The sequence below is a fragment of the Pavona decussata genome, unplaced genomic scaffold (genome assembly GCF_977016875.1).
Source record: "Pavona decussata unplaced genomic scaffold, jaPavDecu1.1 SCAFFOLD_59, whole genome shotgun sequence".
Lineage (NCBI taxonomy): Eukaryota > Metazoa > Cnidaria > Anthozoa > Scleractinia > Agariciidae > Pavona > Pavona decussata.
Window position 1 is genome coordinate 6,990 of NW_028145481.1, and position 27,635 is coordinate 34,624.

A 27,635-nucleotide genomic window follows, 5' to 3' on the forward strand; every position below is an offset into this window, starting at 1 on the left:
TTTTAAGTGCACCTATGCCAGAGGAGATAATCTTGGCAGTCTTATTAACATGTTTGGACCACGAAAGATTTTGATCGATGTAAAGTCCTAAGGATTTGGTGTGGGGCACTCTATCAATTTCGTGACCTTCAATTTGTACAGTAAGTGAATGACCACTCGTAGTACTAGCCAGTCTCTGCCGTGAGCCTATTAACATTAATTCCGTTTTGGCAATATTCAGGCTGAGCTTAATTTACATTGAGCCATTCATGAAGGTTAGCTAGTACTGCTTAGCTAATACCGCTTAATACAGGTCGACCGCTTAATACAGGACCTCTAATATCAAAGAACTAATTCTCCTATCTTGTCTCGTTACTTTTCTTATAAAAAGTACTGTGGAGATTTTACAGGGCCGTACATAGCGCGGGGGCAGAGGGGGCAGGTGAGCTGCCCCCTTCAGGAAAACTCAATTTGTTTCTAACATCACACTGATCACAAGAAAATCGACTAATTGACTGAAAAAATATTCCTTCAATGTGAATTCCAAATGACTATTTTGGAAAATCTTTTGAAGCAAAAGCCAGTACCAATAACCAGTTTTCTTATGAAAATAATGATTTTGTCAGTTTGGGCTGCCTACAGTTTAGAATTCGGTGTGTAAATAAAGACTGACAAGCATAAGTCACTTTCTGGCGCGTGTTTTAGCCTTTTTAAATCTAGCTTATACAAGTAGGTTTTCTTTTTAAGGGATAAATTGGTTTTAAAAGCCTGCGCTGCTCGCAAGTATTTGTAGCGGGTTTGGATTTAACCATCATATGTTCATCATCCGACAGGTCATTTTCACCTAATGATTTTTCAGTTTCCTCTTTTGAATTCTCTTCGTTTTGAATATGACCTCTTATTCCGTGTGTTCAACGACGTTGTTTTTATACCACATAGGGCATTTCAGCTGGGTTTGGCTTGGCTCTTTTAAGTGCTTGATAGTTTTAACTGCCTTTCTTGTTGAGATTTGTGTAATGTTAGGACAGGAATTAATCATTGCTTGTATCGTGCAATGAGCTTCATTCTGTAATTGCTGCAATGATTAGTGTTTGTCACAAGAAGTTGTGTTTCTTGGCACGGCTATTTGGTTTTTTAGTTGTCTAGTAATCGTTCTAGCGTGTTATAGAGCTATGCAACGTGTCACAGTAATACTGAAAAGGCTTGAATTGTATTTAAATAACGACTGTGTTTTTGCAAATGCTTCGCTCCACTGATATAGTGCGTTTGAATTGTGGAGGCTCACTCAGTTTTCTCCCTTTGTTTGCAGCAGTGCATAGACTGTGTTTTAAAATGAGAGAAAATATTTGCTTCAAGCTAAACAAGATGTTAACTCCATAAAAAGACCGTAAACGTCTTAGAGGCAACTTTTTGCCAAACCTTCGCGAGTGCCTTGCCGAAAAAAATTCGTACGCGCGTTGTTTTTTAGAAAACCACCACAATCTATATATCGATAAAAAGCTTATTTAATGCAAAATTTGATAAAATTATAAGCTATTTTGGTTATTCCTCTGCTAAGGCGAAGGAAGCCGGTAAACAGTAAAATGACAGAGCGCCATTCCGCCGAATTAATCGGGTATCAAACGTGATCTCTGACGAAATGTAGCTGCACAGTGTTAATCAAAAATCATCAATCTCTCAAAGGATGTGAGCATTTCCCCGTATTCCTATTGGTTTTCTTTTAATATATCTGTCAAGTTCCAGTAAAAAAGAATTTGCAAACGTGTTGCTTTCCGAGGCCGCCAGGAGGGAAGTATTTGATTTTAAAAAAAATGTCGACACCCTTTTGTTCCTCGTTGTTCAGTTAACTATCGGGCCAAATTTCACGAAATTTCGTCAATTCTACATACCCTATTAATTCATTTGAAGAGGAGGCATCTTGCAGAAATCGTATTGCGAGTTTTCGCCCTCTAAAGATTTAGAAGCATGTCACGCCTTCTCGGAGAATTATGTCAACACCGGGCTCACACTGTGAGCCGCCAGCCAATAACATAGTAGAACCCCTGACGCTCGGCACAGGAAGCAAAATGGTGCTTCGCGGGAAAGTCATGTATAGTTTTTCAGTCATGTTTTTCCCAGTTAGCTTCTGCGAGCACGTTTTCGGTATTACCTAGGGGAAAAAACGTTTAACAAAAAAAGAAACGACAAGAAAAGAAGATAAACCGACAGGCAAGCGCCAAGGGAGGCACTAGTGGCCGACATGAAAGCTATCGGGTAAGTTTTGTTCGGTGTTCAGTAACATTGCAAGTCTTCGAATTGATGAGCGTATTTTGGTTTATAAACCAAGATGTGCAAGAATACTAGAACTCCCAAAGGCAATCTCCAACACTTAACCAGGCTCGACGATGTAATAAATGAGGTTTAAAAGCATGGTTTTATTTTTTTTTATTTGTTGAATATGTCGAGAGATACGACTTTTTAAACCGTTTTGCCGGGTTACACGTTAATGAGTGACGCACAATTTCATACGCGTTCCACATGATAAAAACTCGCTTCCATTTTTCAATTGAAAATGAAGTTCTTATGAACAGTCTTTTATAGAATATTGAAACTACAATATATAAGGCTTTAAAATTTGATGAAAGTACATTTACAGCAATAACAACATAAGAGTTGCACAGTTTCAAGGTGAAATCAGTAAAAAGTACAAGTGCGCACCGTGAATCGTGAACTTGTAAACAAAACCGGAAACGAAAGTTTATGCGACTATTTTTCAATAAAAAGCAAACGCGCATAATAATATCTCATTGCATCTCATAGCACATTTCAATAGCTTTATTTTGGTGCAAGAACGAGAATTTTACGATGATTCAAACCCGAGCTATAGATTTTTGAACATTTTGCATCTTAAGTATCACATAACACGCATCAACAGAGAGGCCGTTACGCTCACTGGAGATGTAAGAAAAACTAAACGTGTAGCTACTTTCGGTAGTACGTTTTCAAATAGTTTATCAAACAACGTTTCAAAGCATGGTTTTCTTCCGTTCAATAGTTCAAAAGATATGAATTTTCAAACTTTTGGTTATACGTTAGTGACTGACGCATAATTTCCATGCGAGCAAGATAATAAAAAACTCGCTTGAATTTTTCAAATGAAAATGAAGTTCAAATCGACATTCTATTAAACAAGATTGAAAATAGAATATATAAGGCTTTCAATATCAATTAAACTACATTTATAGCATTAAAAGGATAGGAGTTTCCCACTTTTCAAGTTGAATCAGTGAACAGAAGAAGTACGCCTGTGTATTTTCAGTTGTAGCATCGCGTTTTTGAGTTCTCTTTCGAGCAGCTCGTTTACAGCTTTCTCAGGAGCCTTCGTATGTGCAGTCCACGAAACATTGCTCAATGGTCTAGGAAGATTCAAGATACTTAGCACCTTCTGTGCTGCAAAGTGATAAGAAATTGACTTGCCTATTTCCAAAATCACAACACTCAAACTCGAGTGTAAACAAAAAATGCGAATAAGTTGAAATGAAGCCGTTGCCGCGAAAAGGTCGCTGGGGAGTCCACGCCTTACAGAGATTATGTCACCTTGAAAACTTATTAACTTTTTTACGAAAATGCCTTTTTCTCAATGTTCTCGCGCGTGTTTTAAGATTTTAAATAATTTGCTTTTGAAAATGTAAGTTTAAGTAATTAACTTTAATTTGATCGAAAAATAAACATTCGGCAAAGAGTAGCCCCTCAAAGGTTTGGAGTAACCTTAAGCGGGTCACCCTCGGCCGGGGAATGGCTAAGTGACCGCTTAATACAGGTTGTACAAAATACAGGTCAGAACACGGTGAAAATGCCATTTTATATTACGTAGTAAACAGCTTATGCATAAAAGCTAACGTAGCTGCTACTAAATATAGTTCGCGGGAAAAAATACAGGGAAATGTATGGAAAGTTCAAAACACGACTGGACGCTTTCCGTCACGGTTACATCCCTCCAATTTTTTCCTTAAAATCCTTTTTCTAGTGCCAAAAGTTTCCAATTCATGAATTTTTCAGAAGCGATGTTTTATGGAAATTATTTGACATCGGATTTCCATACAAACACTGTTATTTCAAGCCTGTTATTCTTCAGAAGCGATGTTTTATGAAAATTATTTGACATCGGATTTCCATACAAACACTGTTATTTCAAGCCCGTTTGCTTACCCGTCAAAATGGCGTCGAAAACCGTGATAAAGCCTATTCTAGAAAGTAACTAAAGGTGGATTTCCACTGTCGCGTAAATTTTACGTGCGTACAGAAGTGAATTTAGCTGGTTTTTACGTACGTAAATAGAATAAGAAGCGATGTATGAGCAAAAAGTTGAGTGCGTCGCGTGCGTAAACGTAAAAAGTTGAATGCTGTTCAACTTTTTACGTTTACGCACGCCGCTCATTCATCGCGTCTTATTTTATTTACGTACGTAAAGCCAGCTCAATTCACGTCTGTACGCAGGTAAAATTTACGCGACAGTGGAACTCCACCTTAAGGCATTCGCGGAAAGTGATTGTGTTGATTAGCTAGGTAAACTTACGGTATTTAACTGAAAGGAAGTGCGAAAATAACAACATAAGTTAAGCGATGGTTCTTGAAACGAACAACTTTACAGCTAGAATAATCAATGACATCGCTAATTCGAAAATATTTCGTTCTCGTTCTAAAGCAAACACGACAGTGAAATTAAAAGAAACAACATAAAATAAAACATGATTGTTCAAGACTTACTGAGCCCTTTAAGTTGTTTTCCTGTCAGGTCCATTCGCTCCCCAGCAACGTCACAACTGATATTGTTCTGTCGATTACCTGAATCGCTGATCCACTGACCGCGCGCTTATCTCTCTTCGCAAAGAAGGCCTGAAAGTCAATGTAATCATCCTGTTAATGTGATCATCATGTTACATGTTGTCGCCGAAACGTCATGTTTCAATCTCGCTACTTTTTATTCTGAGATAATACAACAGTCCTGGCAAAAGAAACCTCTGACACCGCAGGTCTCTTATGCCAGCGGAGATGGTCTTGTGCTCAGTCCGACAAAGAGGGAGGGAAAAGCCGGCCCCTAGACCATACTAGGCAGATCCCTTTCGGCTAGCGCTCACATCTGACAGTCTCAAATTGAGTTGCATCTACATATAACATGAACAGGTGTCTTCCAAGTGGTACGTCTTGAGGTACATGCTAAAACTCACAAAACGAATAGAGAAATACCTCGTTGTTTATTTCAACAAAATGATCAGGCAATGATCAAAAGTATGAAAAGCTAGGGGGAAAAACGCACTTGTGATAAGTTCACGGTCAAGCGCATGCGCGAGCAGACCGGCTCAAAAATGAATTGTACGGGTCGACACTAAATTCGATGCGACCTTGTGGTGGAACAATCTGTTGAAATCGCGCCCGAATTTGGATCATCCGCTATTCGTTCTTCACTTTTTATAATCTTTGTTTCCTGTTGTAAATATAAGTTCGATTTTTGTAAGGTTAAAAGTGTTTTAGCATCCGAAAACGACATTTTTGTCGATGGCGCGGCCGACCGGCGACGGGACGTTCTGTGGACTCTCTGGAAGCACAGAAGTTAAGCGGACAGAGTGGAGTGGATGTAGAAATCCTGTGCGGTTAACAAGATACGTCCACCAAACCTGGAAAATTGGTAAAGGGATAAGTCTGTTTAAAATAGACAACGATTTCGCGGCACATCTGCTTTCGCTGGAAATGGCAAAGGTCACCAACTGGCTTTGGATGAACTCGCGAGGATTTTCTAGATTTCAATCGTACTGTTTGTTCATATGGAATTCAACTGTCAAAAACGGAGAATTCGACGGACAAACAGCATCAAACATCAGTGTTTTGCTTTGGATGGAAAAAATTGTACAACAGTGAGACGCCAAGCGAATGCGCCGAACCGTGAAACTCTCCCTTTAACGACAAGAGAATCTTTTCATTATTTTAATTTTGTTTTATAAAAGAAAAACGCTCAATGTATGATTGTGATTGTTCATTCTACCCAAGGCTTGGCATCCGTACAGATCGACGTTGTAGTTCAGTTTTCATCTCAGTTAACCCTTTAACCTCTAATATCAAAGAACAAATTCTCCCATCTTGTCCCGTTACTTTTCTTATAAAAGTACTGTGGAGAAGTTATTAAAATACAGTCGAATCTGTATTAAGCGGTCACCCTCGGGGAATGGCTAAGTGACCGCTTACATACATACATAAACCCTAACCCTAACCCTAACCCATACATACATAAATACATAAACTTTATTTAGACATGGTAAAAACATCAGTTACAAGACAAAAATTTAAAATTAAAACTGATTTACATGTTTGCCGTGTGGGAGTACGAGGAGGACAATTGGCGATCTATCTCATTTCTAAAATTAGTAAAAGATCTAATGGCTCTGACGTTAGATGGAAGGCTATTCCACAAATGTGCTCCACTGTAGCAGAAACTACGTTTCAAAAAATCGGTACGAGGCTTAGGTAGAGCCAATTTGTTGTCACTATTTCTAAGTCCATAGTCCGTGCTGAAGGGCTTAAATAGGCCTTTCAGGTACTCCGGAGACTGATCATTTAAAGTTTTAAACATGATTTTCAATTTTTGCTTCTTCCTTCTGGTACAGAGATTATCGCATTCCAGCTTACCGCGTAGGGCGGTAGCGCTAGAATAGTAATCTGACTTTGTTATGACCCGAATGGCGCGATTTTGTAGTTTTTGTAATTTGTCAGCTAATTCGTTGCTGAGACCGTCCCACACAGGACAGCAATAATCAAAATATGGTTCAATAAGGGCTCTATATAGTATTAGTATAAATCTACTAGTGTTCTATCACGAATGCCGTTCTCTGATTGGCTACGCTACTCGCTATCTATTCTGTGATAGATAGTGAGTAGCGATTTTCAACAAAATGGCGCCCGCTTCTTCGCGTTTTCGAAGTGTCTGCGATGAGGAAATAGATAATTTACTTGTTTAGTTTTGAACGACTAGTAGATTTATACTAAAACAATTAGATTATTCGCTCTCGAGTTCTATGCGTGATAGTTGATTCGGGCTTCGCCCTCATCAACTATCACGCGATAGAAATCTCGAGCTCATAATCTAATTGTTAAATATTGCTGTATCGTCGCAAATGAACGGCCTCAGTTTTTTAAGTGCACCTATGCCAGAGGAGATAATCTTGGCAGTCTTATTAACATGTTTGGACCACGAAAGATTTTGATCGATGTAAAGTCCTAAGGATTTGGTGTGGGGCACTCTATCAATTTCGTGACCTTCAATTTGTACAGTAAGTGAATGACCACTCGTAGTACTAGCCAGTCTCTGCCGTGAGCCTATTAACATTAATTCCGTTTTGGCAATATTCAGGCTGAGCTTAATTTACATTGAGCCATTCATGAAGGTTAGCTAGTACTGCTTAGCTAATACCGCTTAATACAGGTCGACCGCTTAATACAGGACCTCTAATATCAAAGAACTAATTCTCCTATCTTGTCTCGTTACTTTTCTTATAAAAAGTACTGTGGAGATTTTACAGGGCCGTACATAGCGCGGGGGCAGAGGGGGCAGGTGAGCTGCCCCCTTCAGGAAAACTCAATTTGTTTCTAACATCACACTGATCACAAGAAAATCGACTAATTGACTGAAAAAATATTCCTTCAATGTGAATTCCAAATGACTATTTTGGAAAATCTTTTGAAGCAAAAGCCAGTACCAATAACCAGTTTTCTTATGAAAATAATGATTTTGTCAGTTTGGGCTGCCTACAGTTTAGAATTCGGTGTGTAAATAAAGACTGACAAGCATAAGTCACTTTCTGGCGCGTGTTTTAGCCTTTTTAAATCTAGCTTATACAAGTAGGTTTTCTTTTTAAGGGATAAATTGGTTTTAAAAGCCTGCGCTGCTCGCAAGTATTTGTAGCGGGTTTGGATTTAACCATCATATGTTCATCATCCGACAGGTCATTTTCACCTAATGATTTTTCAGTTTCCTCTTTTGAATTCTCTTCGTTTTGAATATGACCTCTTATTCCGTGTGTTCAACGACGTTGTTTTTATACCACATAGGGCATTTCAGCTGGGTTTGGCTTGGCTCTTTTAAGTGCTTGATAGTTTTAACTGCCTTTCTTGTTGAGATTTGTGTAATGTTAGGACAGGAATTAATCATTGCTTGTATCGTGCAATGAGCTTCATTCTGTAATTGCTGCAATGATTAGTGTTTGTCACAAGAAGTTGTGTTTCTTGGCACGGCTATTTGGTTTTTTAGTTGTCTAGTAATCGTTCTAGCGTGTTATAGAGCTATGCAACGTGTCACAGTAATACTGAAAAGGCTTGAATTGTATTTAAATAACGACTGTGTTTTTGCAAATGCTTCGCTCCACTGATATAGTGCGTTTGAATTGTGGAGGCTCACTCAGTTTTCTCCCTTTGTTTGCAGCAGTGCATAGACTGTGTTTTAAAATGAGAGAAAATATTTGCTTCAAGCTAAACAAGATGTTAACTCCATAAAAAGACCGTAAACGTCTTAGAGGCAACTTTTTGCCAAACCTTCGCGAGTGCCTTGCCGAAAAAAATTCGTACGCGCGTTGTTTTTTAGAAAACCACCACAATCTATATATCGATAAAAAGCTTATTTAATGCAAAATTTGATAAAATTATAAGCTATTTTGGTTATTCCTCTGCTAAGGCGAAGGAAGCCGGTAAACAGTAAAATGACAGAGCGCCATTCCGCCGAATTAATCGGGTATCAAACGTGATCTCTGACGAAATGTAGCTGCACAGTGTTAATCAAAAATCATCAATCTCTCAAAGGATGTGAGCATTTCCCCGTATTCCTATTGGTTTTCTTTTAATATATCTGTCAAGTTCCAGTAAAAAAGAATTTGCAAACGTGTTGCTTTCCGAGGCCGCCAGGAGGGAAGTATTTGATTTTAAAAAAAATGTCGACACCCTTTTGTTCCTCGTTGTTCAGTTAACTATCGGGCCAAATTTCACGAAATTTCGTCAATTCTACATACCCTATTAATTCATTTGAAGAGGAGGCATCTTGCAGAAATCGTATTGCGAGTTTTCGCCCTCTAAAGATTTAGAAGCATGTCACGCCTTCTCGGAGAATTATGTCAACACCGGGCTCACACTGTGAGCCGCCAGCCAATAACATAGTAGAACCCCTGACGCTCGGCACAGGAAGCAAAATGGTGCTTCGCGGGAAAGTCATGTATAGTTTTTCAGTCATGTTTTTCCCAGTTAGCTTCTGCGAGCACGTTTTCGGTATTACCTAGGGGAAAAAACGTTTAACAAAAAAAGAAACGACAAGAAAAGAAGATAAACCGACAGGCAAGCGCCAAGGGAGGCACTAGTGGCCGACATGAAAGCTATCGGGTAAGTTTTGTTCGGTGTTCAGTAACATTGCAAGTCTTCGAATTGATGAGCGTATTTTGGTTTATAAACCAAGATGTGCAAGAATACTAGAACTCCCAAAGGCAATCTCCAACACTTAACCAGGCTCGACGATGTAATAAATGAGGTTTAAAAGCATGGTTTTATTTTTTTTTATTTGTTGAATATGTCGAGAGATACGACTTTTTAAACCGTTTTGCCGGGTTACACGTTAATGAGTGACGCACAATTTCATACGCGTTCCACATGATAAAAACTCGCTTCCATTTTTCAATTGAAAATGAAGTTCTTATGAACAGTCTTTTATAGAATATTGAAACTACAATATATAAGGCTTTAAAATTTGATGAAAGTACATTTACAGCAATAACAACATAAGAGTTGCACAGTTTCAAGGTGAAATCAGTAAAAAGTACAAGTGCGCACCGTGAATCGTGAACTTGTAAACAAAACCGGAAACGAAAGTTTATGCGACTATTTTTCAATAAAAAGCAAACGCGCATAATAATATCTCATTGCATCTCATAGCACATTTCAATAGCTTTATTTTGGTGCAAGAACGAGAATTTTACGATGATTCAAACCCGAGCTATAGATTTTTGAACATTTTGCATCTTAAGTATCACATAACACGCATCAACAGAGAGGCCGTTACGCTCACTGGAGATGTAAGAAAAACTAAACGTGTAGCTACTTTCGGTAGTACGTTTTCAAATAGTTTATCAAACAACGTTTCAAAGCATGGTTTTCTTCCGTTCAATAGTTCAAAAGATATGAATTTTCAAACTTTTGGTTATACGTTAGTGACTGACGCATAATTTCCATGCGAGCAAGATAATAAAAAACTCGCTTGAATTTTTCAAATGAAAATGAAGTTCAAATCGACATTCTATTAAACAAGATTGAAAATAGAATATATAAGGCTTTCAATATCAATTAAACTACATTTATAGCATTAAAAGGATAGGAGTTTCCCACTTTTCAAGTTGAATCAGTGAACAGAAGAAGTACGCCTGTGTATTTTCAGTTGTAGCATCGCGTTTTTGAGTTCTCTTTCGAGCAGCTCGTTTACAGCTTTCTCAGGAGCCTTCGTATGTGCAGTCCACGAAACATTGCTCAATGGTCTAGGAAGATTCAAGATACTTAGCACCTTCTGTGCTGCAAAGTGATAAGAAATTGACTTGCCTATTTCCAAAATCACAACACTCAAACTCGAGTGTAAACAAAAAATGCGAATAAGTTGAAATGAAGCCGTTGCCGCGAAAAGGTCGCTGGGGAGTCCACGCCTTACAGAGATTATGTCACCTTGAAAACTTATTAACTTTTTTACGAAAATGCCTTTTTCTCAATGTTCTCGCGCGTGTTTTAAGATTTTAAATAATTTGCTTTTGAAAATGTAAGTTTAAGTAATTAACTTTAATTTGATCGAAAAATAAACATTCGGCAAAGAGTAGCCCCTCAAAGGTTTGGAGTAACCTTAAGCGGGTCACCCTCGGCCGGGGAATGGCTAAGTGACCGCTTAATACAGGTTGTACAAAATACAGGTCAGAACACGGTGAAAATGCCATTTTATATTACGTAGTAAACAGCTTATGCATAAAAGCTAACGTAGCTGCTACTAAATATAGTTCGCGGGAAAAAATACAGGGAAATGTATGGAAAGTTCAAAACACGACTGGACGCTTTCCGTCACGGTTACATCCCTCCAATTTTTTCCTTAAAATCCTTTTTCTAGTGCCAAAAGTTTCCAATTCATGAATTTTTCAGAAGCGATGTTTTATGGAAATTATTTGACATCGGATTTCCATACAAACACTGTTATTTCAAGCCTGTTATTCTTCAGAAGCGATGTTTTATGAAAATTATTTGACATCGGATTTCCATACAAACACTGTTATTTCAAGCCCGTTTGCTTACCCGTCAAAATGGCGTCGAAAACCGTGATAAAGCCTATTCTAGAAAGTAACTAAAGGTGGATTTCCACTGTCGCGTAAATTTTACGTGCGTACAGAAGTGAATTTAGCTGGTTTTTACGTACGTAAATAGAATAAGAAGCGATGTATGAGCAAAAAGTTGAGTGCGTCGCGTGCGTAAACGTAAAAAGTTGAATGCTGTTCAACTTTTTACGTTTACGCACGCCGCTCATTCATCGCGTCTTATTTTATTTACGTACGTAAAGCCAGCTCAATTCACGTCTGTACGCAGGTAAAATTTACGCGACAGTGGAACTCCACCTTAAGGCATTCGCGGAAAGTGATTGTGTTGATTAGCTAGGTAAACTTACGGTATTTAACTGAAAGGAAGTGCGAAAATAACAACATAAGTTAAGCGATGGTTCTTGAAACGAACAACTTTACAGCTAGAATAATCAATGACATCGCTAATTCGAAAATATTTCGTTCTCGTTCTAAAGCAAACACGACAGTGAAATTAAAAGAAACAACATAAAATAAAACATGATTGTTCAAGACTTACTGAGCCCTTTAAGTTGTTTTCCTGTCAGGTCCATTCGCTCCCCAGCAACGTCACAACTGATATTGTTCTGTCGATTACCTGAATCGCTGATCCACTGACCGCGCGCTTATCTCTCTTCGCAAAGAAGGCCTGAAACACTGTTTTCTCTATACAGGTTAAGAACCCTACGTCTTTTTGCTAGCTGTCTCTCAATTCCTTCCTTCTTTTGCACTTCGTTTCTGCCTGATCTCAAAAACTATACTGATATCGCAATGCATTATGGGATAGCTTTGACAATTTTTTGCGGGGAATGCCATACCTCGAATTCATTCAAAAATATTATGTCTAAAATCACCTCTTCATTTGCAGACTTCGACCACCGCACGCTTTGGCAAATGAGCCACAACTCACGTTGGTACCATTTTGATATTGATACCGTACGCTTTTAGAGAAGAGGTAATAATAGACTTCCGTCTGGCTCGGCTTGCCTCCGACTGTAAACTGTCACCTCTAGCGCTGAAAAAAGCACTATTTATCAGTCAAAAAGCAAAACATGCCTCGCTTCTTTGAGGGATGCTAGTGATTTGCAGATTTCCAGGCTTAATGATGCCCTTCCATCACCAGACGGCCAAAAATATTTCAAGCAAAAAAGAAAACCAAAAGGTAAAGCTTCGAATACGCTCGCTTGACTTGCTCGCTTCTCCGAAATGTCGGTTTTGTCTTCGTCACTTGGTCACGTGGTTGAACGAATTCGTTTCAGGGCTAACGCGGTCATCAGCGAAAGCCAACTAGGTTTTCAGGTTAAGGTCAATGTGATCATCCTGTTACTAAAATGTAGTTCCTGTCTTTCACATGGCATACTTAAAACAAAATAATGGTGACATGTCGTCGCCGAAGCGTCATGTTTTAATCTCGCTAGTTTTTATTCTGAAATAATACAACCGCTGACAAAAGAAACCTCGCAGATCTCTTATTCCAGCGGAGATGAATCTTGCTGCTTCGTCCGATAACTTGTCTCACGACAAGACAGTGAGGGAGGGAAAAGTCGGCCCCTAGACCATATTTTTTTGTGATAAAAGTTTATTTCCACAGTGAGCCAAAGGGCCCACTGATAAAAAGATCAACTATTACAATCAAATACAATTAAGTAAAGAAAAAGAAAACTAAGCCCTTATTTCAATACTGATTACAAGTGTTAAAAGGGAGCCTAAACTTGAGCAAGCACAAATCAAACGCGAATAATATGCAAAATACAGATATACAGAAAGGCATGTAAAATATGCAAAAAACAGTCATACAGCGAAAAAGGCGCGAAACGGAATGCAAAATACAAAACGCAAAAAGAGCGGGAAAAATGCTAATGACCCAGGAAAAATCAATGACGAGAAATAACTGCGAAACTAAATAACAAAAGCTAATGATCTCTATACGAGAAGTAGATTAGGAAGCTACAAAAACTACGAGAAGTAAAGGACAGAGTTAAATTACAAAAAGTAGATTATAAAAGTGAATTACTATATACAAAAGTCAAAGATGCAAAATGCTATTTACAAGCAGGGTAAAAACAATATTGTTACAAGACAAGTAAATTCAAAAACTACAACAAACTGAACTAATTACAAAGCAAGCGAAAGAGGCCCCGTGAGACATGGCCACAGCCAAGCCTCTCCCGCCCTAACAAACACATTTATACACTATATACACTAGTCGAGACCCAGTACAACCAATGAAGGCGACCAGGTGAAGAAAAAGGAAAGTTACAAATGAAACAGGAAACGGGAAACGACCCAGTACAACCAATTTAGGCGACCAGGCCGAAAAATCAAAAATAGAAATAAAATTAAAACAGAAAAGAAATCTTGTCATTCGTGCCAACTTGACAAAAACACTATTAACCGACCAGAAATACCTAACATGATCAATAGGCTCACCGCGAATTCGAAGTTGAATATCCTTAATAATTGTGTTAACAATAGCACGCGGAGGAAGGTAAGAATTCCTAAAAGTCGCCGAATTACGAGCATGCCAAATAAAGCATGAAACAAGATGGTAGCAACGACATGACGAGATCTCGGCAAAATGGGGAAAGAAACAATACCTGCAATAAGGGAAACTTCAGTCTTTACTGTAATAATTTTGTAATAAATTGTTATTCATTCATTCATCCAATTTCTAAAAAAAGAAGAACTAAGAAAGGCCTTCGGCCTCGTGGATCACAAGTGCCTTCTTCATAAATTAGAACATTATGGAGTTCGAGGCCCACTGAGCTATAACTGGTTCCTGGATTATCTCTGCACCCGCTCACAGAGAGTAAAATTTGGGAAGGAATTATCATCTAGCCTCCCCCTGGATTATGGTGTACCTCAGGGTTCACTAGTAGGCCCCTGACTCTTTGTGCTTTATATCAACGACCTCCCACAGTGCTTACTGCGATCCAATATCAGCATGTATGCAGATAATACCGTCATATATACCACTGGCTCGGAGTCAGACTGCATCATGACGGAGATCCAAGAAGACCTCCAAAGAGTTGAACAGTGGATGAAAAACAGAAAGCTCGTTCTAAATCTCACAAAGACCAAATGTATGCTCTTTGGTACTAAACAGAAACTTGCAAATGCCTCTTTTAAGACCCAGCTTCATGGCAGTGACATCGAAAGGGTGAGAAATTTTTCCTATTTAGGGGTCACTCTTGACGAATACCTCTCATGGAAAGAGCATGTTAGTAAAGTGTTTACCAAGGTTAACAAGCGCTTGGGTCTACTCGGCCGCATCCGATCATGTTTAACGCTTAAGACAGCGAAATGCGTATACAACTGTCTCGTATTACCAGTCCTGTGCTACACCGACACGGCCTGGGGTGAATTGTCTGTTGAGTGCAAGAGTAGATTACAGCGCCTACAAAATCGAGCTGCACGTATAATTGTCAGACGAGATAGCACCAACGAAGCTATCAAGACACTAGGGTATGGCCTAACTTAGAAACTTTCAGGAAAAGGAACAAATCTATCTTAGTCTACAAATGTCTTAATGATTTAGTGCCCCAGTATCTTTCTGATTATTAATAGAAACCACAGTTTCCATAGCAACAATACACGTCGGCGTGAAGACATTCATCCTTCAAGACCCAAACTTAGCCTCGGAAAGAGAACTTTTAGATACTCCGGAGCAATTTTATTTAACTCGTAAGTTACCTGAAACACACAAACGGGCAGCGTCCTTGGAGGCTTTTAAGCGACTTATGATGAAACACGATTTTGCATAGATTTTTCTTAGTTTGCAAATGTTTCATTTATTTTTTCTATCTTGTAATATTTTAGCCCAAAAGTGTTTATTAGAATCATATATATTGCAATTTTTTTAGACTACAAGCGTTCATTGTAATTTATTACTTTGCTATAATGATTTTAGGTGTATACAGGGCCCCTCAGGATAACAGCCCCGTAGCTGATTGGGCCACCCTGTCTTAAATAAAGTTCACTTACTTACATTTCGTTTCGTTTACTTTTTGTCGAACATTGGCTCACCTCTAATAGGGTACTAGGGGCAGCGCAAACGAATCATGATCAATCATTGGTGAGCGAGCTGAACTATTCCGTTGGGTACAGCGCTCCTTCGCAGACTTTTCGTGTGCTCATCCTCCATTTTCTACTGTGGATGGGCCGATGGAGCCGTTTCAAAAGTAGACTACGAGCCCGAGGGGGGGGGGGGGGGGGGTACTCTCAAAAAAATTGGGTAGGGGTGTGCGGCCCGCTTCCCAAAACCCTTACCCTATTTATAACCAAAATCTTCGATTTCCCCTACCCGATCGGCCTTATCACGGTTTTCGACGCCATTTTGACGAGTAGGCAAACACGTCTGAAATAACAGTGTTTGTATGGAAATCCGATGTCAAATAATTTTCATAAGACATCGCGTCTGAAAAATTCATGAATTGGAAACTTTTAGCACTAGTAAAAGGATTTTAAGAAAAAAATTTGGAGGGATGTAGCTGTGCCAGAAAGCGTCCAGTCGTGTTTTGAACTTTCCATACATTTGTCTGTGCCGCGAACTGCTGCTAAAAATAGTTCGCGGGAAAAAAATACAGACAAATGTATGGAAAGTTCAAAACACGACTGGACGCTTTCTGGCACAGCTACATCCCTCCAAATTTTTTTCTTAAAATCCTTTTACTAGTGCTAAAAGTTTCCAATTCATGAATTTTTCAGACGCGATGTCTTATGAAAATTATTTGACATCGGATTTCCATACAAACACTGTTATTTCAGACGTGTTTGCCTACTCGTCAAAATGGCGTCGAAAACCGTGATAAGGCCTAATCAATAGCCTGTTTCATACCTACCTTATAATTAAATCCCTATAGTTCAGGTAATGTTTATCTGTTATTATTTTTATAACTTTTCAAAGTAAACCTGCTTCCAGCGACTTTCCGGTGATTCGATTGTTATAAACATGCCCGGGTTGACATGTACGTTAAGCATTGTCCTTTAAACAACTATTTTATTCTCGATTTCACTGTAATGCAATGCATGTTCGGTTAATGAAAATATTTCACTTTATTTCCTCAGATTATTAACTAACTACTTCAGTTTTAATATTATTACTGATCCCCATGAAATTCTATTGTTCTCTCTCTGAGTAGATCAACGATTGTAGTCTTTAAGATGACAAAACAGATACTTTAAGCATCGACGACGGGAACGGCAATGGCAACGGCGACGGAGAAACCGACGCCGTCATGAAAATGGCCTATTGGAAGCAGTTAAGCAGGCGCAATACGACGACAACTTTTCTCGAAGAGGATTAAATAGAGAGGGCGCTTACCATTCACCAAAAATTTTCCATTTGAATTTTCGGAAATTTCGGTCTCGTTAACAGCAGTAAAAATTCTTCATCGGTTATTTCATTATTTAAATCAATTTCCGACTTCTTTTAACGAAGACTTGATGGGTGCTTTCAATTCGACGAAATTTTTGAAAATTTCGGGTGGGAATCGAATGGAACAGCATCTTTTCCGGAAAAGATTTTCGAAAATTTAGGACAACCTTTTCAGCTGTTCCCGAAAAGTGGAAACCGACCGAGAATAAGCCCGTTCCATTAGTTCCATTCGAGAACGTGTTTGTCGGAGTGGCAGTTTTCCGATGTAAACAATTCAGACTATTTGATATATTTTTAGGTCGTAATAAAAATCACCGATATAACTAGGAATAGCAACTAGATTAACATTAATTTACTTCAAATGTTCTGCATCGATGGCTGGGATTTCAAGAAACGCTTTTATAGCAGTGCGAGCACGCGTGAGAATTTCGTTACCTGTACATCTAAAAATTTGAACTGAAGACTACGATATCACACAGTGGTTTGTGGTTTGGATGTTATTTTTGAGCAACATAGACTGTTTATTTTTCTCCAGCTTAAATGTAAATTAAAAGTTCCAGTGTGTCTTTTTTTGAATAAGAAAAAGTAATGTTTAATACACTGATGTTAGAGAGAAACATCGATATTTAGTGTCAGACTCGCAAGTCATTTCTAATTTTGCAGGCATCTCGTCACTAGCTTTCTGTTTTGAAACAGCCGACTGATGAAGTTATTATAGTTTCGGAAAAAATAAAACAAAAACTCAACGCGTACTTTTCCTACGGTATCCTTAAGTGCCAAGCGATATTAAAAATATCAGTTTTTCGGGGCGAAACGGAGGTAAAATGTGTGAAATGTTACTCACGTTTTCGGGCAACGCCAAACGAAGCTTTCTACGTCGGGCCCCGGAACAGAACGTCTAGATATTTCCCGCCAGACATGCGCAATGTGACATTTGAGTTTTCCCTTACAATCTCACGTCGCCGTTCCCGTCGTCGATGCTTAAAGTCTCTAACAACTGTCTGGGGAAAACGGAGGCGGTCCTTTTTGTCAGCAGGGAAAATATCAGGGGTAATATAATTAAACGCGATATCAAGCATGCCGAAATATTGCAGTGTGCAGGCTGTAATATTAAAAATATTGCAGCCGGTTTTAGGAAATTTAATGTATAAAGTGCACAAAAACTGATAGCTTACAACATTGTCAACAGTACCGTTTGCGTTTAACTCTCGTTCATTGCGACTTAATTGTTTGTTCCGAAGTGCCGCTTCTCGCATTCTAAAGCTGTAATTGGCGTTCTAAATCTTTGCTCTATTTAAAAAAAAGAAAATGAAAACGCCGTCTTTAGAAGTCGATAAAGAATTTAAGCACTGACAGAAACGTCCAAACGTTACACGACATTACCTTCGATTTCTGCAGAAATATCTCCCTTCGTAGAGCTCTGTGTAATAAATAATCCTTCCTCTTCCGACGAATCCATCGTCTTTCTAACCCACGTTGCCACTGAGTAAATTGACTGAATAGCCCTTTCTGCTCATTTGAATTACAATGAAATCTAGCATGTATGTGAGGCAATTTCGGGCTATTTTGTAGTTTTAGCCCAAAATTGCCTCGCATCCACGTTGGATAACATTGTAATGTAAATGAGAAAAATCAACCGTGAAAAGGGCTATTCTCTGGCTAAAAAGTATGCAACGCATATGCAAGTATGTATGCAAGTATGTCGGCAAAGTATGTAAGTAAGTATGTATGCAAGTATGTGTGTATGTATGTATGTATGTATGTATGTATGTATGTATGTATGTATGTATGTATGTATGTATGTATGTATGTATGTATGTATGTATGTATGTATGTATGTATGTATGTATGTATGTATGTATGCAAGTATGAATGCAAGTATGTATGCACGCCTTGCACGAATTAATTCCATCGTTAGAATTGTTTTGAACAACTATAACAGCGAGCTACAAAAACAACCCTCGGCACCATTAAAATCGAAGATATATTCATCACAAACAAGGAACTATAGCAATGACCATCACAATTATCACACGTACCTGTGACTAAACTCGCACATACGTGGGGCTAATTATTAAAAACTGAATCATTGTATAATGTAATTCGAGGGATTTGATTGGCTTAGCGGCCATGGTATATGAGCAATTATACCATGGCCGAGAAATGGCGACCATTAAATTGTCTTCTGGTTGTTCTTGCACAGCGAAATCAGTAAGATCTAGCAATATTTCTTGATTGTTGTTAATAAAACAATTATTCCACTTGCGCTTGTTGGATATGAGATGATTATAGCCTATCATCTCATATCCAACGCGCGCTCGTGGAATTTTAATATATGTCCAAGATTTTCCCGATAGTTCTATAATAGGCCTTATCACGGTTTTCGACGCCATTTTGACGAGTAGGCAAACACGTCTGAAATAACAGTGTTTGTATGGAAATCCGATGTCAAATAATTTTCATAAAACATCGCTTCTGAAAAATTCATGAATTGGCAACTTTTAGCACAAATTAAAGATCTTAAGAAAAAAAATTGGAGGGATGTAGCTGTGCTAGAAAGCGTCCAATCGTGTTTTGAACTTTCCATACATTTCTCTGAAAAACCTTACCCTTTGGGGCCGCACATACCTGTATAGCCGGGCTGCGAGCTGTGTCTCTTTTGTTAGAAAATCCGCGGGGAAAAACGAAAAAAAACATCGGGTACGAGCTGCGAGTCACGAGTAGCGCGGGAGCTGGAAGGGCTTTAAAAATAGGCTCCCCTGTTTTCGATTTTTTTTTTACTTTATACTTCATCAGTTTACCCATTTTCTATATAAAACTGAGGGTCCAGATGGGGTCCAAATGGGCGGGGGGGGAGGGGGGGACCACGTTTTGTACTCGCCCAAGGTCAATAAATCAGTTCGGCCTTTACATCCACAAACTTAATGCCAAAACCTTGGATTAAGTATTTTTGGTTATCTCTTTGATTTCTTTTCGTCTATACTTCACCACGAGGAAATCCAAATACAGCATTACAAAGGAACCTCCTTCTTCCTGCTTAAGGTCACGAGCGCAGGCTGTACTAGCCCACGTGTAGCCGTACCCACCCCCTGAAGGAAAACGTTTTTCTTAGGGGGGTGGCTACGGCTACACGTAGGCTAAGGTAGACTTGAAGTATCTTTCATGTTTTCTTAGGCAATGGCAAAAAATACCCGAAAAAGCAACGAGATTGCTTATACTGCAAATTTCTTATTTACCTTGAACAAGGCAGGAAGGGGTAATTTGAAAAAATGGTAGTAATTTGGAAGAAGGTTTATGAAACAGGGTAGACTTGCTTATAAGTAGAGCTTAGAGAGCGCGAAGAACGAGCGACTTTGAGAAGTGTAGAAACAGGGCCGCTGTTTATATATGCGCAATGCTCCCCTCCCCCGCAAGGAGATCACATGACGAGAGTGCAAAAAGATTTCCTCGCGCCGGAACGCCGGCTTTGTTACTGGGGTCGATCGACTATAAGTATTACACGCATTTTGTGTTCTTTTCCAACTTTCGACCTGTAGTGGGTAAAGTGTATGTTTTTCAACGGAGCCACAACGAGGAACAAGTCAACGGGATCGATCTGTTGTGGAATCGTCGCGCCTTTTGAAACTCAAACCTTTGAATCAGGCCCTGTTTGAGTAAACGAAGCCTTCTAACTTAAACTGAAGAACCCCAGGAATCAAACTAGTTTTTCAGAGAGGAATTATCGTTGCAAGTTTGATTTCATAGTGTTTTGAAAACAATCGAGGAACAGTACAATAAAGATGAGACGAGGGCAGTCGTTCGAGGAGAGAGAGAACTTGCTTCGTTCCGAAGATCGGCGCTATAAGTCGCTTGGCTCAGTTTACCAGAATAAGTGCAAGGTCTACAAACGGCGATGGTACATTTTGATCATATTTTCAATCGTTGCTTCGCTGAACAATTTAATTTGGAATACATGGGGACCGATTCAGGGTACTGCGCAAGTGGTGTTCGGTTGGGACAACACGACTATCACTCTCCTCGCCGATTGGGGCCCAATTTCATTTGTTGTCGCAGTTGTGCCGATGTGTTGGCTTATGGACATGAAAGGTAAGCATAAATACGGCTTCTTAAATCCTGTTTTTAAATCGTTTTCCTGGTTGATTTCGCTACCTGTGTTGCGTGCAGGAAAGCTGTCCCGTGTGCACATTAGGCCAAAAGGTCCGCGCTTGGTTAAGTTAACTTTTATAACCTCAGCACGCCTTTTACCAGTGAATTTCTGTTGTTAATTCACTCACTGTGGTCTTAGTTAAAATATATCTTCTTTTGATTGATTTTTGCAACAATACTCGTTTTCTGCAACTAGACTCTATAATATTACACACAGAATGTTGGCCCACAACTCCGCCCTCCCAACACCACGACCGAAGCTCACGTGAATGGTTGGTGAGCGGCTCTCTGTGCATATGTTAGAGGTCTCAGGCACAAAGTAAGATTTCTAGATGAGCCAGATTAAAAGAAGCAGGCATGTGTTTCTTAAACTCCTGAAAACACTTTGCACCCAAAAAACTATTTTACACATGCACAAAATTCATTACTAAAAATTCAACTTTTGATAAATTATCAAAGTTGAATATATTTTAAAAGTGTAAACATTTTACATTTAATGGCCCATGTAAACGGTTCCCCATTTGACCAACATTCATTCAATAAAAGTTGAACAGATGTTGGGCAAAGGTTGGACAAATATTGACCGGAGTGTTCAAATGGCTTTAACGCCATTCAACATTTTCGAGAGCAAAGGAAAAGTTGAATCGATGTTGAATAAAAGTTTAAACCAATTTATACATGTATTTGATTCAACATGCTTTCAACAAGTTTTCAACATTTTTTACACTTTCAACAATGTTGAACAACCTGTTTAAATGCCCCCTATGTTTGGTTCAACAAAATGTCGAATATATGTCGAAGCAAACGTTGAAACCATTTAAACGTGTGTTAAGTTTCCAAGATTAAGAAACACATTGAGTCAGTTCGTAGAGAAGACAGCTGGCAATCTATGGAAATGTGATAAGAAAATTACTTTTCCAGCCTGAAAGCTCTTCGGGAGCTTTAAGACTTTGAGAAATGTACACCTGGTCATGGATGCAACGTTTGTAAATTCTATTACACCTTGGAAGCCAAAAGAACAAAGGAAATGTTTAATTGTTGTCTTGTTTTATTGATCTGCAGGTTTACGAATAGCAGTCTTGAGTGCTGTTTTCTTTGAGTTCATTGGAGCTGGTCTCCGCTGTATACCTTTGAACAACCTATCACTTGAAACCTGGTTTATTCACTGTGGACAGTTCATAACTGGAATTGGAGGCCCCATCGCCATGGCAGCAGCTCCAATGGTTTCCGCAGCTTGGTTTCCTCCTGAGCAACGTACTACAGCCACGGCGATCTCTTCTCTGGCTTGTTACAGTGGAACAGCATTGTCATTCGTGATTGGACCACTTTTAGTTCCAGATGTGTTAAATTATGTTAATGAAACTGAATTAAAAAATGCGACTACTGAACAGGGGATCTCTTTCATAGAACTGAGACAATATTTCAACCAGGCAGACAGAGCCTTTTTCAAGAGTAAAATAATGAATCTTATGTACATTGAGCTTGCCGTGACTACTTTAGCAATGCTCTGCGTTATCGTCCATTTTCCTGAGAAGCCTAAATTACCTCCCAGTGTCACAGCTGCCATTGGTCGTTTGGAGTTCAAAGTTGGTGCCAAGAGCCTGCTGAAGAACGCACAATTTTGGCTGCTTGTTTTCATTTATGGGATCGGTACAGGAGTGTATGGTGGATGGTGTTCCATTTTAGATCTAAATCTGTCACAGTTTAAAATTTCACAGAATACTGCTGGTTGGTTGGGTTTTGGAGCTGTGGTAGCTGGATCTGTCTCGGGAATTTCCTTATCAATGTGAGTACCAATACCAGTTTTTAATGTGCATACTGTAGCAGTGTATCAATTTTGAGGCCGCCGCTTTTGATAGGCACACTACCCTCCCATCCTCCCAAATGAGCTCCTTTAATAAGTTACCCTTTTGCCAAGGGTGCCATTAATTAAGCTGTAGCGAAGTTTGATTCACAGTGGAATTGGCAGTCTTCTGTGCCTGCCATCGTCTTGTTCACTTTCAAACTTTGAGTAGCAGATCATCTTCATGGTCATTACCATCTTTAATAGCCTGTTTCTGTCTAGTAACGACAGATCTGATTGAAACAGATGTCCCTATATCAATAAGCTTGGGATCCCTTTGTATAGACAGTCATATTTGATTAAATTCCGTGTGACAGAAATGAGGTGAATTACATGATCACACATTCAATCATGTACAGCTGTAGCAGGATTTTCTCAAAGTCCTTTGCTGCTCATTTCAAGTCTCAGAGGCCCTATGGCTGATTATATAAAGCATCTTAATAAGATAAGTGTTAGGTTTCCGCAGACCTTTCCTGCATTGTGAAGGATTTTCTTGAGTGCTAAATGGATCACACGGCTGAAGGAGGTTTATTGAGAATGAAGCAACAACTGTGGAAAACACCCAGTTATCTTTTAAGATGCTTTATGCAACCGGACCTTGGGTAATACACTTTTTTGTTCCCCAAAGTGTATCATGCCTTGTTTTTTTCCCTTCCCCAGAGGAAAATCATAAGTAGTGGGCAAGTCTGGTATTGAATGGTGACACTGCAAGTTTACTGTTAACCACTGACTAGTGCAAAACCAAATTTAGGTTGAATGTTCCTGTAGTAGCCACCCTTTGATAGATACAATTCTTGCTGGCTGTTGAGTTGAAGTTCAATGGAATAATGATTTTTTTGAATTTGGTAGGGAAACTTAATTTGGTTTGAACAATCAGCAGTTCCAAAGGTCGGAGGTAAAAATCTGACCAAAGCAAATCGAAGGGAAACAACTTTTGGTTAGAAGAATTGGGAGTTTTGAACAATCAAGATTCCACTGTAACTCAGAAAGGTTGAACTCAAGATTTACTGTAAAATAGTATAACCTCAAAATTATTTGGTTTATCTTCCCTGCAGCCCTCTCAACATGTACTTGTAGGTAACATAATGAGCTTAGTCCAAAGGGGTCTTGGGAAAAATTTACTGTGAACAAAGTGACAGAAAAATTAATTAACTGAAAGTAAGAGAACTTAAAAAGACAATAATGTACTATCGTCTTACGGCAGCAATGTTGCCAGCTGCTATTACATTTTGAGAGGGTTGTGTCCTGTACAAAAAAAAAATTTAAAAATTATTGAAAGTCATCTTGATTGTTGTTTGTCACAGATTTGCCGACCACTTTGCGAGTTACATGAAGCTTATTGTGATAGCACTCCTGGTTGGTGCGACAGCATCACTTACAATATTCACTCTGATCTGTGCTGGTGTTCTTCCATACTCAAAAGTCGTCCTCTACCTCACAAGTATCTTAGGGGGATTCTTTGTCAATGGAACTATCCCGTTGTTCTTTGAATTGGCTGTGGAATCTACATATCCTGTTGCGGAGGGAATCACATCAGGATTTCTAACCTTCTCCAATAATTTTTTGCAAATTGTGTTTTACATCTTCCCAATGATTCCTAATTTCGGATTGAAGTGGATCAACTGGTGCACATTTGTGACCACTGCCATCTGTATTCCACTGTTGATGATTTGGCGACAAAGGCGATACCGCTCTTCAGTTGATGAGAAGCCTGACAGCTACGTCCCAGCACCCCACAACCGGGAAATGAATAGTGAGACTAATTATGGTAGTGCCAGCTCTAGTGTAAACAATTTTCTTCCAAATTCGTCAATGCAAACAGCACGTCATGACTCTGATGTTTCACTTCCCAAAGTATAATAATATTTGCAGGGTTTTAAATGTAAAGAAGGGCAAAGGCTTGAATCATAAGTAGTACTGAGCTAAATTAACCACAGGGCTTTCATTAAGCTTTGGAGAAGCTGTCTCCACAAGAAACGTTAGCCTCACATTTTTCAAGTTTCAGTCCATTCCGACCTACTCCATCTCTGGCCAGAGGCACTAATCGACAGTTTTATTGCACAGGGGTGATAATGTATAACAAAACTAGACATTTTTTGTTTGTTTCTGTTGACGTCACAGACAAACATTTTTTGGTTTTTAAATGCCATCAAATTTGCGTGATACTACCCCTTTAAAGGATTAAGTGGCTAGGTATCTTCAGTGTCTTCTACTAATAATTATTAATGACAGCCCTGAATAGCTATTACATTTGAATCTTCCATTTATTGTCATTCATTTACCATTAAATTAAGTAGTACAAAGAGTATGTTTAAGAATTTTCTCATATTTCAAGAATTCTAGTTTTCAGCTTGAATTCTCAGCATGTGACATGAATACAGTTGGCTAATAGGTTTTGCTGATAACATGAGCCATTTTCTTTTTATCCATGTGTACTCCCACTTAATATAAATATCAGCCATTTACTGCACAAAAATGTTTCAAAACAGTTAACTTCACGTTGTCCTATTTTGAAATAATGGGTTGTTATTGGACTTCCAGCAACCAAGTTTTATCTGGCAGTCAGAAGATTTGTTTTTTAATTCAAGGGTTTCCAAATGAAGGACAAACATGTAATCCTGTCCAATTTGGGACAGGACTGCAAAAGTGTGAAGGTGCTTTCATGTGCGAGTTGGCAAATGCTAGTTGGTGTGTGTGAAGGTGATGACAACAGTTGGCAAAGATGGTGGTGACAATAAGAAATAGTTTCTAATCTTGCTCACTCTATCAAGAACGTCTTTGGGTTCACAAACTCACTTTTGATGGGAAAATACTTGCCAAATGTGTTGTTAACTTCAAAAACCTAAGAGATGAATTTAGGTAGAATTGTCATCAAACTAAGGCTTAGTGATAATGTGAAATTTCTGGATGTTTGTTGTGTGAAAACACACCAATGTTTTGGAGTTTGCCAGCTTCGGTTCATCATGTAATAATATTATTGAGGGTGTATGTTTCTATAATATTGGTTGCAGGTGCTTTAAATTCTAAAATTGTTGTCTACTGTTGACTCTATAGTGCTGTTGTTTTATCCCAATCTGTATATTATTTTGCTTTTGATTGCGCTGCTCTTAGTAAATTATGGACTCAGTATGCACCCACCATAATTTTGCATTTTTATGTTATATAGATGTTTTAATCAGTAGAAATGTTTATCATCACATTTATTGCAACCACAGGGATTTCAAATAGCACCTGATGATTTTCCACAGTTTTGCAAGTTTGCTGGCTGAGTTTTTTTTATGGTTTTACGGCAAGAATGAGACATAACAACATTACTGTGATGTCAACATTCTTTTTACTTTTTAAGATTCAATATGGAGTGTTTGGTTTGGGCCTGGTTGTTTGAACCCCTATAAGCATATTTCAGAAATGAATGTTTTACAGTCTATACTAAAATAATAATTCTTTTAAGGAAAATCAAAGTCAATATTGCCAATCTCAATGACACTTAAAAACATTTAGTCCTTTAAATATATTTCCTTATTCAGCCGTAGTGGCAAAATTTATATTTTATTTTATGATATTAATGATAATGAGGGTGGTAAATTCCTTTCAAGAACCTGATGTCCTTGAAAACTATTTCAACTAAAGTTTCTTTATAATTTTGGGATTATATTGTGCTAGTTACGCGGGATGCCCTGAGGGGGCATACCGTGTCTAAAAACGGGACGATTTCTTTTTCCTCGTAGCCACAAATCTATATATTAATTTATTCATTAAACTCTCCCCTCTCCTACTCGGGATGTATTGTTCTGATTGTCTTCAACAAAAGCAGGCCAATCAAAATCCAGTCTTGTCGCTTATATTGCGAGGGAGGGGACCCACTCAGCCCTACCTGTGTGACGTCAACGAATCATTTGATATATTTATCAAAAACGGATTAAATTTGTGGCGCGATATTGTTAACATGTTGTGGACTCAAGTGTGCCGTTTTCAAACGGAAATTTCACCATTTTGAAGCGGTGAATCGAAAGAATAACTTCTAAGAAGCACTCAACATCTAAAACGGTGGAAATTGGTGAGTTCCTGGCGAAGGAATCGTGCTTTGTTAGACCACGACGCGAGACAGAAAAGAGGTCATTGAGAAGCTTACGTTATCGCAATGGAATTCCCGCAATTTCCCTTGAAACCCTGAGTAACGTAACACAAGGGAACCAACGTAACGCGATCTTCGTGACTCAAACTATTCCATTAGAAAGGATTGTTTTATAAATCTGCGAAACATACAGTTGGAATAAATGAATCAGCCCCAGCATCACGCGTAATGCCAGTGTAGCAGGCATCTTGTTTGCCAGAAAATTCAAAGGTAATTGATAAAAAATGGACTTATCAGTCCTGGTAAGTTACCAGGATTTTTAAATAAAATTTAATAATTTTGAGTGATATTGTGGATTGTAATATTCTGTTTAATGTGGGATTTCAAATAAATATTTTTACCTGCTTTTGTCACAGTTGGTGCCATTTATATATTTTCCTCTACAGTTTCTCCATTATATGCAAAAGTCTATTTGGTAGTAGTTTAGAGTTATTTTGTCAATTTTGCAGAGATCCTTTAGTAAGTCCTCCCCCTCCCCTGAAGTAGCCTCCAACCCCCTCCCCCTGAAGTAGCCTCCTACCTCGCTCCCAGGGTCTTTCCTCTTCATGTCCCAGACGAGACGTGGGTTTTGAAGAGGAGAGACACTGGGAACGAGGTTGAGTACCCTCTAGACCCTTGCAAAGAAAGGAAGTAAAAAATAGTGCATGATCAATCTACCTAGCAGTCACGGCAAATGAAGATAAAATGTCTAGAATCGAAGCCACTGTGCCATTCAAAGGAGTGAGTTTTACTGCTACTAAGGCCAGTCTAGTTCCACCAGTCAAAATATTGTCCTGCATTAAATCTTCC

At 38.8% G+C, this 27,635-nt stretch overlaps 1 protein-coding gene across 1 annotated transcript; it reads left to right on the plus strand.

The window, feature by feature from the left end:
• Positions 1 to 20,191: 20,191 nt before the first annotated feature.
• On the plus strand, positions 20,192 to 27,201 carry LOC146479250 (solute carrier family 49 member 4 homolog). The gene is made up of 3 exons (XM_085110877.1): positions 20,192 to 20,808; positions 21,931 to 22,654; positions 24,016 to 27,201. Exons 1-3 carry the CDS (start codon positions 20,502 to 20,504, stop codon positions 24,569 to 24,571), a joined length of 1,587 nt encoding a protein of 528 aa, XP_084967003.1. The 5' UTR covers positions 20,192 to 20,501; the 3' UTR covers positions 24,572 to 27,201.
• The last annotated feature ends 434 nt before the right edge of the window (positions 27,202 to 27,635 follow it).